Source organism: Nicotiana tomentosiformis, chromosome 9 (assembly GCF_000390325.3).
Source record: "Nicotiana tomentosiformis chromosome 9, ASM39032v3, whole genome shotgun sequence".
Classification (NCBI taxonomy): domain Eukaryota; kingdom Viridiplantae; phylum Streptophyta; class Magnoliopsida; order Solanales; family Solanaceae; genus Nicotiana; species Nicotiana tomentosiformis.
This window is the reverse complement of record NC_090820.1, coordinates 106,064,527-106,079,142: the sequence shown is the minus strand read 5'-3', so window position 1 is coordinate 106,079,142 and position 14,616 is coordinate 106,064,527. Positions and strand designations below refer to the sequence as shown.

Sequence of the window (14,616 nt, the reverse complement as noted above, 5' to 3'; positions counted from 1 at the left end):
TTACACAACATAATGCCTAACGTGACCCTGAGCTTCCTACCTGAGGATTTCTGCTTCCAATTACTCTCCCAAACTTACGAAGATATAGCCATTGGGCTATTCTTCATAAACTGTTTGGCAAATCAAACAGCCCACATGTTCAGGTTTGACTAAGGTACTGCTGGCAGTCTCATCCAAACAAAGTCATTTTTTCTTGAGAATGTATATTAACAACAATAGGAAGAAAAGAAAAAGCAATACAAATGGTCAATCCAAGCAAAACAACTTAAACAACATTTAGAACTAACAAGCCAGACATACAAGGCTGAAACACGCAACATGTCACTATGAACGAACTAAATTTGCCCTAAAAAATATCAGCAATGAGAAACTATTTAAATGCATTAGGATCTAAGTCAATACATCGAAAATACAGTGAGAAGTCAACACAGAGAAAATTAGCAATCCCTTTTAAAGCATAACCAATGTATAGAATTGTGATAAATACCTAACAACAGATAGACCAGCTGAAGAGCCAAATAAAGGCCAAGAGAGAAATAAACAACCAGCAGAACTGAGTAGCAACCAAGAAAACCAAGCAACAATCCTAGCCTTAAAGCTGAGCCTCAAACACAGCTAGTCAATAGCAGCAGCAAACCAGAGAAAAACAGCCTTAAATCTGGGAATTTTCAGTATTCTCTAGAAGAAATCCATCTCAGAAAATGAGAAGAAGATTCAATTTCCAAGAATTTTCCCTCAAATCTGTCTATTCCCGATTGTATTTGAGAGGAATAAAACTCAGTCTCCAAAAATCCCCCCTTCGTTTCTGTGTGAAGGGTGTATATATAGGCTATCTAAAATCAGAGAAGGTCTGTTGGGGGGAAGGAATATGTCAGCGTGAATTCAGGAAAAATAGACGAGGAGAGGGAATCTTTTTCCAACTGAAAAATGCCAGCTGTCCCTTCTAGAAACAGACTATCTGCTTAGGCTTGGGCCAAATGTTATGACCCAAAATGGCCCAAGACCAAGCCCAGATCCGACATTAAAGAAAACATCCCAAAAAAATAACAAATGCCATTTTTCAAATAAAATTAGAGATTTGACTAAGTACTTAACCTTTAATTAATCTAAATCAGCTTATTAGTTGAACAAATTGAACATGCAATTAACGACGAAGCTTAATCAACCAACTGGGGAAAAAAAAAGAAAAAGAAGGAAAAACAACAAAACAAAAACAAACAATAAAAACACAGAACCGGAACAAATGAGGAAAAAGAATACTAGTTTAACGCTAAAAAAATGAATAAACAACCCGACTTGCAACGGGAATGATGAACTCTGGCTGCGAATCGATGAAAGGACCGGACTCCGGTAACTTCGAAACGGGTCGAGACTAGCCTAGAATAGATGCTCTCAACAAGATTACTCGATGCATGTGAGTCTTGAACTAAAATAAACAGAAACACCAAAGTCATTTAAATAAACCAGACTAGGATTTTTCTGGAATTTAAACCTAAGATTCGCTAATTTTGGTGGGGTTTTTGATGAAATTGGTGGGGGATTAGGGATTAGGAGGGTATGAGGGTTATAGGGTGCGAGTTTGAGAGGATTCGGAGTGGTGCCGTCGGCGTGGGGATTCTGGGCGGTTAGGGTTTGGAGTGAGTTTGAGAGAGAGAGACGAAGGGTTTGGGGGCGGCTAGGGTTTGGTGAGTGAAGGAGAGGGAGAGGAAAATGAGGGGGGTCTCTGGGGTTTGGGGGGTGGATCCGACAGATATAAGGGTTAGGGGGGAAGTTACGGGCCGTTAGATCAAAGGAGATCAACGGCCTAGATCGCCTGTTAACGAAACGACGTCGTTTCGGTTAAGTGACGAGGCTGGGCCGGGTGAGGGGTTGGGCTTAGCGGACTTGGGGCGATCGTTTGGGCCAGATATTGTTTTGGCCCAAATTCAGAACCAAACAGATTTTTTTCTCTCTTTTCTTTTCCTTTTCTTGATTTTAAATCCTAATAAAAATTAATTAATTAAAAACCTAAATTAAGTGCTAAGTCAATCTAATTTGTAGAAATAAATCTAGTTATCTATTTTACCTGTAATTAATGAATTTAGACTAATAAAAGAAGAATTACTAATTTGCAATTTAAAGCTAAAAATGTAAAAACGACTCATATTTTTTGTGATTTTCGTTTAATAATGCAATTAAATCATGCAATTAAATCCTAAATGCAACTAGACCTAAAATGTTATGCACGAAATACTTTTAGACATTTTGGTATTTTTCTTATGATTTTAGCGTGTTAAATATGCAACTAAATGCAAGCAACTTTTAACTAAAATTCCTACAAATTCTATAAAACTAAAAACAATTAAGAAAAATCTATTTGTGAATTTCTATAGGAATATTTTAGTCGGGCAAAAATCACATGCTCACAAAGTCTTATACACAACTCTCATGGAAATGGTGCTCTCTTCTTCTTCTCAACATCCTCAAACGTCGATCGCGAAACCTTTCCCGTGCTGCATCCAATAATCCGCCTACGGATTCAGGCGCTCGGGCTCGGGCAAATCGACCCGAGTAGTTTTTATAGCATCGGTCGATATATTGTACTTGTCATCTCTTTTCTTGACTAGCCCTATGTTTACAATGCCCAAATCTACTGCCTGTGGAGACATCATCAGCGCTGGTGGTCCAATTGGTAACTTGTCACCTTAATTTGAAATTGCGAAAGGAAGAGCACTCCTACTTACTTTTGGGGTGCCGAAAGGACTAAGAGCTCTTATTCCGCAGGGGAGGGAATGTTTATTTACAGTTGTTGGAAAGGCGAAATCACGTACTTCTGAGGAGGTCTGACTGACAGAGCTTCTTTCTATCCCCCCGTGCTACAAAACAAACAAGTCAAATTAATAAGTACACATCCCATTTTCTCCGTAGAAACGACACCTGTTAGTCACTTTAAAGTGTTGCTATTTAGGAATTAGCCAGTGCGTCCTAAATTTTAATTTTTCAGTTCACATATTCATATGACAAAAATGTCCTGAATTTTAGATTTTTAGTTTAAAATTTCAGGACAAAATAAGTATTGACTAATCTCTAAATAACATTATGACTATTTGTGCACTTGCCCCATTTTCTTGGGGGGCTTAACAAATAAAAATAATTTTTTTTAAAGAGCTTAACATACCTCTATCAGTTTGCGATGTACACCAAAATTTGCCATTGGTCTTGGTAAGATTCTCCAGCTCAGGCCTAACAACCATTTCTGGTACTCTAGGATTTACCCAAAGTCCTGATTTGATCTGGATTTAAATTTTCACAAAGATCAAATCGTCATTAATTAATCCACTAATCAAATATTACTAAATTCCAATTAAGTTTAACTATTTTTTTACTTTTTGGGGATAGAATCGAACTTGACTATTCATTTTAGTTCTTAAAATTTACACATAATAAAGGCAAGTTACAAGAAAAAAACATCTCTTCAAAATATTAATTTACACAATGTTTTTCAATTATTTGGAAGTTAGAACTTAAAAGTAGAAAATCGCAGTGAGGCACAACCCTGTTTAATTCATAGAACTGAAAATAAAAAGAAGGAAATTCTCCACAAAAAAACAAATAAAGTGAGAAATTAAGGTACAAACCTCATGAGCATGAGAATGCCAAAGTTTCTGTTTTTCATGAGGCAAAGTTTCGAAAATACGATCAGATATTATATACTCCACTCCTGCACATAATTCATATTCAAACAATTTATACAAAAAAACGCCGTACCCTGTCCCAATTTACAGCTGGTACTTAATTTCCCTTTATTTGTCCAAAACGAGTGGCATACATTAGTTAGAAATAATTTAACTTTAAACTCTCACTCTAAACTCTTAATGACCAGATTACCGAAGATGATTCATAAATAACTTAACATTAAATTTTCTACTTTACTTTTAATGATGAGATTGCTAGATCGAGATGATTCATAACCATATTTTAGACCATAAATTCCAAAAATCGTTTATATTTTTCTTAAAATTCTTGCTGAATTAAACTACGCTACATAAACCGAAATGAAGGGAGTGAGAAACAGATGCGGATCCTAAATTTTTCAAGAGGATGGGTGCACTATTGTAAAGGGATGAATCTAAAATTTATATTTGACTAGTTTAACTTTAGTCTCTCTTACCATGAGCCACTACACTTTTAAAAAAAAAAATATAGGTTCAAAATTATATATATTTTTTGAAATTTTAATAATTTTCACATATATATCTATACCCCGTACCGAAAACGAAAACAAGACCGCTCAGAGGGAGATTTGAACTGTCAATTGCACTTGTAAAGATGCATCCAATAATAATTTCACCACAATAATTTTTGAGCATGCGTTCACGCACATATATTTAAGTACTTTTGAATAAATATAACATTATTATACATGATTTAGGAAGAGGAGTATGGATTCACGTGAACCCATATCCCTAAACTTGAATAGGCCTCTGATCAGATCAGAAAAGGCCAGTTGTTCACGAAATCATACCGAGTATGAGTTCACGTGAATCCATATCCCTCAACTTGAATACGCATCTCGTCAGAAAAAGGCAGGAGTTCACGAAACCATACCGAGTATGAATTTACGTGAACCCATATTTCTCAACTTGAATATGCCTCTGATAAAAAAGAGCAGGTGTTCACGAAACCATACCGATAAGACGACCAGTGGATTCATTGGAGTCGTAAACGGCACACTGAAGGAAATCTTGATTCAAACGAGTGACATAGTGATGAGTTTCGATTTTACAATGCAAGTCATGACCGTACATAGCAAAAGTACAAACATGTTGGTTCATTTGCTTGATAGGAGTCAAAGACTGCAACATCTGAGCTCCTTATCAAGTATGTGTTGCTCCATTGACATAGGTTTTCCTGGTGGGATTGTAGCTGCAGCCATAGTAACGATATAAATTTGAGATGAAAGAAGTTCTTGAAATTAAAGTAGTGTTGTTTTATTTTTTTGATGGATTTGGGGTGATCTATATGAAGTGATTTTGATGAGTACTGGAGTTGGAGGACGTGGAGGGTACAGGGATTGCCACGTAGACAAGCATGGATTTTGAGGTGGCTGGTATTGATGAGAAGTATGGCCACGTTGAGTTGCATGGGTAAGTTGATGTTGTTTTTAGAGGACACGTTTGGATAATATTTGAAGTAGAAATAGTTTAGTTGGTTGAAGTAGAAACTGGCACGAAAGACGACTACGGCAAAGGGCGAGGGGCAGATTCAGAATTTGAGATTTATGGGTTTTTAATATAATTTTAAATTAATATATAAAAATAATTGGATTTACAATTAGATATTTATAAATATTTAGTAAATTTCTTAATATAAATACAGGATCTAAACAAGATTTATTGGGTTCTCGAAAATCTATATTCAATGCTCTAGGTCCGCCCTGACGACTACTAGTGTAGGCTGAGAGAGAGCATTGAATTTGTCTGTTTCGATAAATTGGTTTAAAAAAAACTACCATAATAGGCCGAGTGATCTGTTTATTTGGTAGTGTTCGAATTTTGAGAGGTAAAACGTTTTAGTTTTGATAGTGAATTTGAAAATAAAATTTAAATATAAATAAAATTTATATATTTAAAAGTGTCAACCAATGTTAAACTTGACGTGCAATTATAAGGATGAATTAATATACACTTCTTGTCTTAATAAAAAAATTAATGTATCTTCTTGCTCGTGTTCATTTTCCTCGTGAACAAAAGTCTATTGGACTCCAGCCATTTGTTAGAGAGAAATGTAACTCACAAAAGATACGTGAACGGCCGATCCACAAGAAATCTCGCGTTTATGTTGGGTCCGGGGAAGGACCGCACCTTAAATGGTGTGATATAGACAATTAGTGGCGGATTTAGGAGAGCAGAAGGGGACGAACCCCCTTCGTCAAAAAATTACACTGTTTATATAAAACAAAATCTATTTTGTCCCTCTATATATTATATTTTGAATCCTCTTATTGCAGCCTAAAATCATAGCTTAGTGGTCAAAGAGGTTCAAAACATTTGTGAACTCGTTGGTTCAATTCCCACCAGCCACACTATCTTTTAGTTTTTTTTTTAAACTTTTTTCTTTTTTGACCCCTTGTTAAAAATTCAGACAAATATTTGTGGCAATCGGACAACATATATGAATGGAGTAAATAAAACAGAAAATAGAAAATCAGTTACCTGACAACAAATGTTACACTAGCTTAGGAAACAGTGACTTTAATATTGTGAAGCTACTAAAACAACTAATGTTGGAAACAACTGGATTTCTAAGTACAGAAAAGAAAGAACAAAAAACAAAAAGCAAACTAATTTCCTTGCTAATTTAGCAAAGAAGTAAAGAAAAACCAAACTTCACTTTTAAATGTTACATCAAAATCATCAATTTTCCTCTTGTGACTTCTTCATTTCCTTTAAAGCATATACTCTGCTATCATCCAAATCACTAGCACTTTTCTGTACCCTATACTTATACCTGCTAGCAACAATCAAATATATGCCAAAATTGACCATAGACAACACAGCCAACATCAAATAAAACAAATTCAAATGATTCCTATTGAAATTATTCCCAACTAACCAACCCCCACTATTTGTAATTTTTTGTGTTGCCTTGTTCACAATTTTCACAACTATAGAACTCAAGAAATACCCTATTGACATTGAAGTCCAAAGAAAACAAGATGAAACTGACTTCAACTCCTTTGGTGCTTGAGAATAGAAGAATTCAAGAAGCCCCACATAAGTAAACATATCAGCTATCCCAAATATGAAAAATTGAATTGAAAGCCAAAACACACTAATTGGTAATGGTTGCAACACGGGGATGGCGTCGAGCATGTTGTTGTCACGTGCTACTTGTTTGCGTTTAACTTCTAAGATGGATGCTGCTGTCATAGATAAAGCAGAGAGGACTAAACCAACCCCGACTCGTTGTAAATACGTTATGCCTGTTGGGATGCCTGTAAATTTGCGTAAAATTGGAACGATGATTTGATCGTAGACGGGGATAATTATGATCAAGAAAATAATAGGGATAATTGGTAATGAAGCAGGTGGTATGTGGAATTTATTTGTGATTCTTGTGTCCATTGTGAAACCTTGTTGAATAGAAAATGTTTGGAGTTGGGCAAGACAAAGTGTCATGATTATTGTACAACAAAAGACTGGTATCATACTTAGTAGGATTTTTGCATTTTCTACTTGTGTAACTCTGCAAAGTTTCCATGGATTTGGTTTTTCAGATTGTTGTTGTGATATCTGAATAGCTGCTTTGTCCAAGAACCTAGAAAAGAAAATTACCATAAAATGAGAACATTTCACATTAATGCATTTTAACATGTTGTAACAGGTTAGGGCAGTCCAATGCACAAGGCATCCAGCATTTATGTAAAGTTCAGAGAAGGGCCGCATCCCACGGGGTGTGATATAGACATCCTAACGTAACCTAATGCAAACTAATGAGGACATTTCACATTAATGCATTTTAATACGTTGTAACAGGTTAAGACAACCCAGTGCACAAAGTATTTCGCGTTTACGCAGGGTTCACGGAAGGGCCACACCTCAAGGGGTGTGATATAAACAGCCTAACCTAATGAAAGCATTAGTGGTTGCTTCCACGGCTCGAACCCCTGGCCTATAGATCACACTAAGATATTGTAACATGTTATTTGTTTTATTCTCTAGGTTACTAGTTCTACTTATTATGGGTGATACTTAGAGTTATCTTTCAGGTGAACTGATAGTATAAAAATTCTGTTAAGAGTCCTAGGTGTATGAAATAGAGAGATAACTAACTTGTATGTATTAGTGTGAGGTAAAAATTCTGCTGGAATTGCAGCTTCATTATCCTCATTGATCTCATAGAGATCAGCAGAATCCTCAGGAAGTTGAAGGTTTCTGTTTCGTACGGCTGCAACATATACCTATCAATAACACCACAAGAAAGCCAAACAAAATTAGAACAATCATTTCGAGTGACTTTTTTTTATAACAAAAAATAATTTAGTGACTCTCTGTAATATTTAAGTAAAGTTGAGAGACTTTTTTGCTATAAAGACTAATTTAGTAACTTTGGTGCAACAAATAAAAAGTTGAATGACTATCGGTGGAAGGGGAGCCTTGAAGCAACGGTAAAGTTGTCTCCGTGTGACCTATAGGTCACGGGTTTGAGCCGTAGAATCAGCCATTAATGCTTGCATCAAGGTAGGCTACCTGCATCACACCCCTTGGGGTGCGGCCCTTCTCCGAACCCTGGGTGAACGCGGGATACTTTGTGCACGAGACTGCCTTTTTTGGATGATCATTCGTACGTAAAATTATCCCTTCCTTGTGACATAAAGAGAAATATAAGGATACCAAGACGTACAATAAAAACTTAACCGCATTAGGTATTTATACCAAGCCTATGAAGACATGTGCCTTGTATGCATATACTTATACCTTAACGATGGTTAAGTGATGCGTATTTTCACATTAATTTTTAACCGCGAAGACTAAATTCCTTGATTTAGTGTAAATACCGAATACAGATAAGTATTAATCGAACTAAGATAATGTTCAAATTTCACAAATATATACCTGGAAAATTTCTGTGATGGCACTGCTTCCCTTAATAACAAATATTCTATACCATGGTAATCCAAGACAAAAGATTATTGCACCCAAGAACATAGCCAATGTGCTAACAAAAAATCCCCAATCCCATCCTTTATTTTCTTGAATCCAAACAATAAATGTTGTACTAATTGAACCACCAATGCACACTGCTAACAAAAGCCAATTGAAGAAACTTGACATTTGCAATGCTTCTTTTTTGTCATTCTCATCAAATTGGTCAGCACCATGTGATGGCAATGCAGATTTGACCCCTGCTGATCCAAGGGCTACTAAATAAAGAGCAATAAAAAGGAAGGCTGCATTTTTTCCAGCAACCTTTTCACATGTTGATGTTGGATCAAGAATGTTGCAGTTTTGTGGTGGTTTGTATTTTGGGTAGTGTGCTTGAAATGCTAGCAGTCCTAGTCCCTATCAAGTAGTTGGAAATTCATCAATTGAAAGAATATTTAATGTTGCATTCGATATATAGTATTTAGCGGCAAAGTCAGAATTTTCACTAAACAGAGTCAAAATATAAATTAAAAAATAAATACATAAAAAGGGATAAGAGGATTCACCATATATAGTCAAACTTCTCTATAACAACCTCATTTGTTTCGAATGTTTTGGTTGTTACAGCGAAGTGCTGTTATATAGAACATATATTATAACATAACATGAAAATTAGTTCCATAAAATCTTGTTTTTTTATAGTGAATAGTTGTTATATAGCAATATTGTTATAGAGATGTCTGTAGTATATATAAAAAAAAATTATCCAGTTACACAGTATAATTTTCGGCAAAGGGATGTCAATTAAGATGGCTTTGCTACTAATAGTATCGGTCTTTTAAGGATTATGCACACCTCTTTAAAAAGACATTTAACGCTTTTAATTTAATCATTAAAGTATTTGTCTAAACTATCTTTTATCTCTCCTTTTTAATTGACTTTTGACTAATTGGAAGAGTCAAAGATAGATGAAAAAAGCACTCCCTCGTCTCATTTTATTTGATAATGTTTGACTAACCACGAGGTGTAATAAATAAAGAAAACTTTTTGAACCTTATAGTATAAAATAAGTCATAAATATTTGTATGGCTATAAATCATATCACGATAATAAGAAACTTTTGAAATTTGTTTCTTAGTTAGATAAAGATAAACAACATCAAGAGAGAATATGCATACCAAGAACTCAATCCAACATGAAATAAGAACAGCTTTAAATCTGCCAATATAAGTATCTGCTAGGATAGCCACAAGGACAGTAAGAATATAACTGGTCCCTGAGTAGTTGGTAACTTGAGTTGCTGCATCAGCTACATCATAATGCATCACTCCATTGAAATAAGTTACCAAAGTTACTCCCAACACAAATGATGCCATGTTCTCACAAGCAAATGTACCTATAAATATATATTCAATGTAATATACAAAATGTTAATGACTGAAGGTGTACTGAAGTATTTAAAAAACGAAGCAACCCGGTGTGGCGGTGCACTAAGCTCCAATTATGTGCAGGGTCCGGGGAAGGGTCGGACCACAAGGGTCTGTTGTACGCAGCCTTACCCTGTATTTCTGCAAGAGGCTATTTTCACGGTTTGAACCTGTGACCTCCTGGTCACATGACAACAACTTTACCAGTTCAAAGTATTTAAAAGACTTTGATAAGAAAATGAAACTTAGGCCTAGTTCAACCCAAAATATTAGTCCAAATCCCTCCACAATAGATGTGGGAACCAATATTCCCATCCCCTACACACTCAGGACTGGACATTTGAAACGTGACAATATAAGATATGGCCCAACATCGGACAAATCATAAATTAGGATGAGCTTGACTCTGATACTATGTGAAGAAATAATCATGTGCCTACCTCAACCCTACAAACTAAGCTCATGAGGTGAGAATTATACAAGATTAAATAAAGAGTTTAAATCTCCCTATCGCACAATCGATGTGGAAACTCAACAAAATCTAACTTGAAAATCGCATTAGTTTGTTAGATCTTAATATATAGTGGCACCTTCAAATTCAACGATAGTAGTTGATTAAAAGAAGAATCTACATATGAGGTATATGAATAATTTTAACGGTATGAGCCTTTTCAGGAAAAAAAAACGTGCAGCAACTTAGTAAATAGCAATAATATCATGCCATGTTAATGATATTTTTAAACTGACTTAACCCAAAGGGGTATAATAGTTGATGGTTTGACAAGACAAATTAATATGAAGATGATGGAAAAGCTCTTATATTGATGACCACAAAGAGTTAAGAAAGATGATATTGGTTGGAATCCCTAGATAAGCCCATAAATCTTGATGATGTGCCGGCCATGTGGCACTACTTAGTACGAGCGCATTGATTACTGAATATGCGAACAAAGTTCAACATTATAAGTTAATAAGAAAAAAAGAAATTGCATCTAAAGTGTAAGAATATTCTTAAATATTACGTGAAGTCTTTTAGAAAAAAATGTCAGAGCAGATAATGTCGCGCCATATTAATAAGAAATATTTGGGCTAAAGCGCCGAGTCAATCTTTTACCTAAAATGAGTGAGGAAGGACCTTGTCCTCCATGTTTATCCTTAGTAGCTATTCTTCCTCTCCAATCCACCTTTCCTTCAAGAAGTTGAGTCTTATCCTACAAACAAGTAATTAAAAAGAAAAAGATTTTTTTTTTAAGAAAACAAACTTAGAACCAAAATGCATAAATATGAATAAATTGTGTAATGGATGAAATATTGTCAAAGTACCATAGCTATTCAGATATTCTGATCCTACTGCATGCAAATAGAATGTTAAGAGTGCAAGAATTGGTAGGGAAGTTTGGTGTGAATGTTAGTACTATTTATTAAGAGACAAATTCAATGAAATATTTCCTACTTAGTGAGCGGAGACCAATAGAGGTGGAGCCAAGATTTCAACTTTACAGATTTTGAATTTTAAAATGATAATTTCAAGTGCTAATAACTAGATTTTAAGTTAATATTTATACATATTTAATAAAATATATAATATAAATATATTGTTTGAGTAAAAGCTACTGGGATCGGTCAAATCCGTAGCAGGAATTCTGGCTCTGCCCGGAGACAAATATCTAAATTCTAAAATCAAAAGAATTGATGCTGCCGACTTTTGAAAGAGAGATTCTCATGAGTAGATGACACATTCAAATAATGCAAACTGCAAGAACAAAAGTTAAAATATACATGCTCAGAAGAAGGTGACAATAAGTCATATAATCAGCGTAGGCACTTTAACTATATGATCTCAATAATGCAATATAAAAAGATGTACCTGATGCACCGAAAAATTACTTGAAGTTTAGAATATTAAAAGTGATTTTTGAGTTAAATAGATTATTAGAAATGGAGAAAGATCAATGTGACCTAAAGGAGTACTTATTCATATTCTTGTACTCAGTTTGTTTTAATTTATATGATCCTATTTAAATGAGCATGAAATTTAAGAAGAAATAGTGCATTTTAAAATTTATGATCTTAAATATATCATAATATTTTATGTGATTATAAAAGATTATCATATGATAAAATGAGAAATTTTAGTCAATTAATTTTTAAATTTAAAAAGAGATCATTCTTTTGATAATAGACTAATTAAAAGGAAATTCGGCCACATGAACTCTACTCAAATTCGGAAGCTTCTACTCCCTCCTTCCCAATTTTTATGGTATCGTTTGACTAGGTATGAAGTTTAAGAAAAAAATAAAAACTTTTGAAATTTGTAATCTAAAATAAGCCTAAGATATTTGTGTGGATGTAAATCATCTCATTAACGTAAAAATAAAATTTTAAATTTGAATTATTTTCAAATATAAAAAATTAGTAATTATTTTTGGGATAAACTAAAAATAAAAATAAGGCTGGGAACAAGATGATAGCTTACCCTTTTATTAATTAAGACAAGAACTATATATTAATTCACAGCATATAATTTCACGTCAAGTTTACATGAATTGACATTTACAACTACTTTCTTATTTGAAAAAGTTGAACAAGTTCTTCCGCATAGAAAAATAAAAGATAACTAATAGGGGTTTCCATTTCTCGTAATTCGTCTGTCTTTTATATTTGTTATTATATACTTGCTTTAGCTACTACTCCTAATTTATAATGAGTAACATATATTTTTTGAGGATATTCTAGGGGTCCATGTTCAATTAATGCAATATTCAATGTGTATCTAATATGGTAAACAAGTTAGTCCAGTTTAGTGACGGAGAAAACAAAACTCTCAATGTATTTTGGTCACTTAAAAACAAAAGGATTTAAGTTATATATTAGTGAATTTATAATTGTAATCTAAATTTTTGGCTCACTAGATTTATTGAGGTTTGGAGTTAAATCCTACCCGGTTAGATCATCTGTTTACACTTTTTGATGTCACACCCTTAGTTGTTGACTAAGTACACGTGCGGCACTTGACAACTCGCTCACGATCTTGCACAACTTGCTCACGTTCTTGATATGCCAAATCAATCTTACTACACTCAAGATCGCTAAGAGAATAGTAGAAAGAATACAAGAGAATTGTTAAATGAGCTTTGTATTAGAGAGAACTTAAATTGTTTTCTTGGTTGGTGAATTACAAACGAATGAACCCCTTTATATACTACTCTCCTAGGGGCTAGTGTGAGCACCTAATTTTTTATCGTGCTTGAATATTTCCCGCTCCCATCTTCCCAAGTGTGTCCCCACTCCACTTTCCTTTGTCCCCATGCTTGTCCCCCACACTTTGCTCCCCAATCCACTCCCCATTGTTCCCACTCCTTGTCCCCCATGCTTGTCCCATATCACAGAACCCTCCTCCTCCCCCGTTTTAAGAGGAGAACACAAAAAAAACGGAAGAGGGCCTTTTTTTTTTTTTTTTCTTCTTTCTTCTCTCTTCTCATACACATAAACTCACAATCAAAAATTGTTGGAAAACTTTAAAAAGAGGAAACAGATTAGAAAGGGAGATTATGAAGCTCTTCTTTCTGTCTAACTTCAGTTAATCTATTTGTTAGTTTTGAGATTCTTAAGTTTAAGCTGTTGAAGGTTGATTTTGCCGTGGACTGATGCTGTTGCTGTTGCTGTCTTGTTGAGCCTTATTTGACCCTCTTGTCTGGCCTTTATTTGGCGTTTTAGTCAATTTTCGCACAATTAGGTATGTATTTCGACTCGTATGCCCAGATCTGATTTGTTATGAGATTATGACCATATGTATTAGCTTCTGATACTGCATTTTTGATTAAGAGAGCGACACGATAATGGTGATTTTACTGAAAAGTTGTCGTTAGCTATATTTATTTTTTATGCTGTTTGACTAACTTAGAACATGTCGTCAACTCTTTATCTGGAATTAGCTTTTATAATTCTAGCTAGCTCATATTTTGTTTTTAAAAAAAAAACTTAAATTGTAAGATTTTTTTTTTTTTTATGATTAAAATTGGCCACAAGGTACATTGCTCAGTGGTAATTTGTGACAAACCTATTTTCTGTCAAATTGCTAGTAAGTAGTTCTGGTAAGAACCGATATGAAGCGGAAAAAAAAAACATAAAAAGAAGCATATATTGCTCATTTACCTCCCAACTGTGTAGTATAAGTATATATTATTAAAAAAATAAAATCATGTATAGTGGAGTCTTATTCAATTCTCTCTCTGTCACACACACACACACACACACACACACACACACATATATATATATATATGTAAGCCTCACAAACGTGTCTATACTACATGCTTCTGTTCTTTGTAAAACTTGTGTGAATAAAGTACGTTTTTTTTTACAATTTGTTTCATTTAGTTGTTGAGCTCCCTTATTGGTTTAGCTAGCGAATTGTTTATTCATGTGATTATGTTGTTTTATTTCAAAGGTAGCTTAGGAAAATAATCCATGAACATTCGTAGCATGTTTTTGGGCGCGATTAATAATAAATCATCGTGACTATGAGTATTATTTCCTTGGTATAGTCATGATACATAAAC

General features: G+C 34.3%; 2 protein-coding genes across 2 annotated transcripts; both read right to left on the bottom strand.

Annotated features, from left to right (window-relative positions):
• Window positions 1-222: 222 nt before the first annotated feature.
• Window positions 223-4,996, bottom strand: LOC108946964 (oil body-associated protein 2A-like). The gene is made up of 4 exons (XM_070185848.1): window positions 4,670-4,996; window positions 3,618-3,700; window positions 3,158-3,272; window positions 223-2,683 (listed from the first exon to the last, which is right to left on the bottom strand). Exons 1-4 carry the CDS (start codon window positions 4,842-4,844, stop codon window positions 2,511-2,513), a joined length of 546 nt encoding a protein of 181 aa, XP_070041949.1. The 5' UTR covers window positions 4,845-4,996; the 3' UTR covers window positions 223-2,510.
• Window positions 4,997-6,179: 1,183 nt separating this feature from the next.
• LOC104106882 (protein NRT1/ PTR FAMILY 4.5-like) lies at window positions 6,180-11,446 on the bottom strand. Its single transcript, XM_070185847.1, has 6 exons — window positions 11,378-11,446; window positions 11,169-11,265; window positions 9,806-10,023; window positions 8,598-9,044; window positions 7,815-7,942; window positions 6,180-7,299 (listed from the first exon to the last, which is right to left on the bottom strand). The coding sequence occupies exons 1-6, from the start codon at window positions 11,378-11,380 to the stop codon at window positions 6,396-6,398; spliced, it is 1,797 nt and encodes a 598-aa protein (XP_070041948.1). The 5' UTR covers window positions 11,381-11,446; the 3' UTR covers window positions 6,180-6,395.
• Window positions 11,447-14,616: the final 3,170 nt, after the last annotated feature.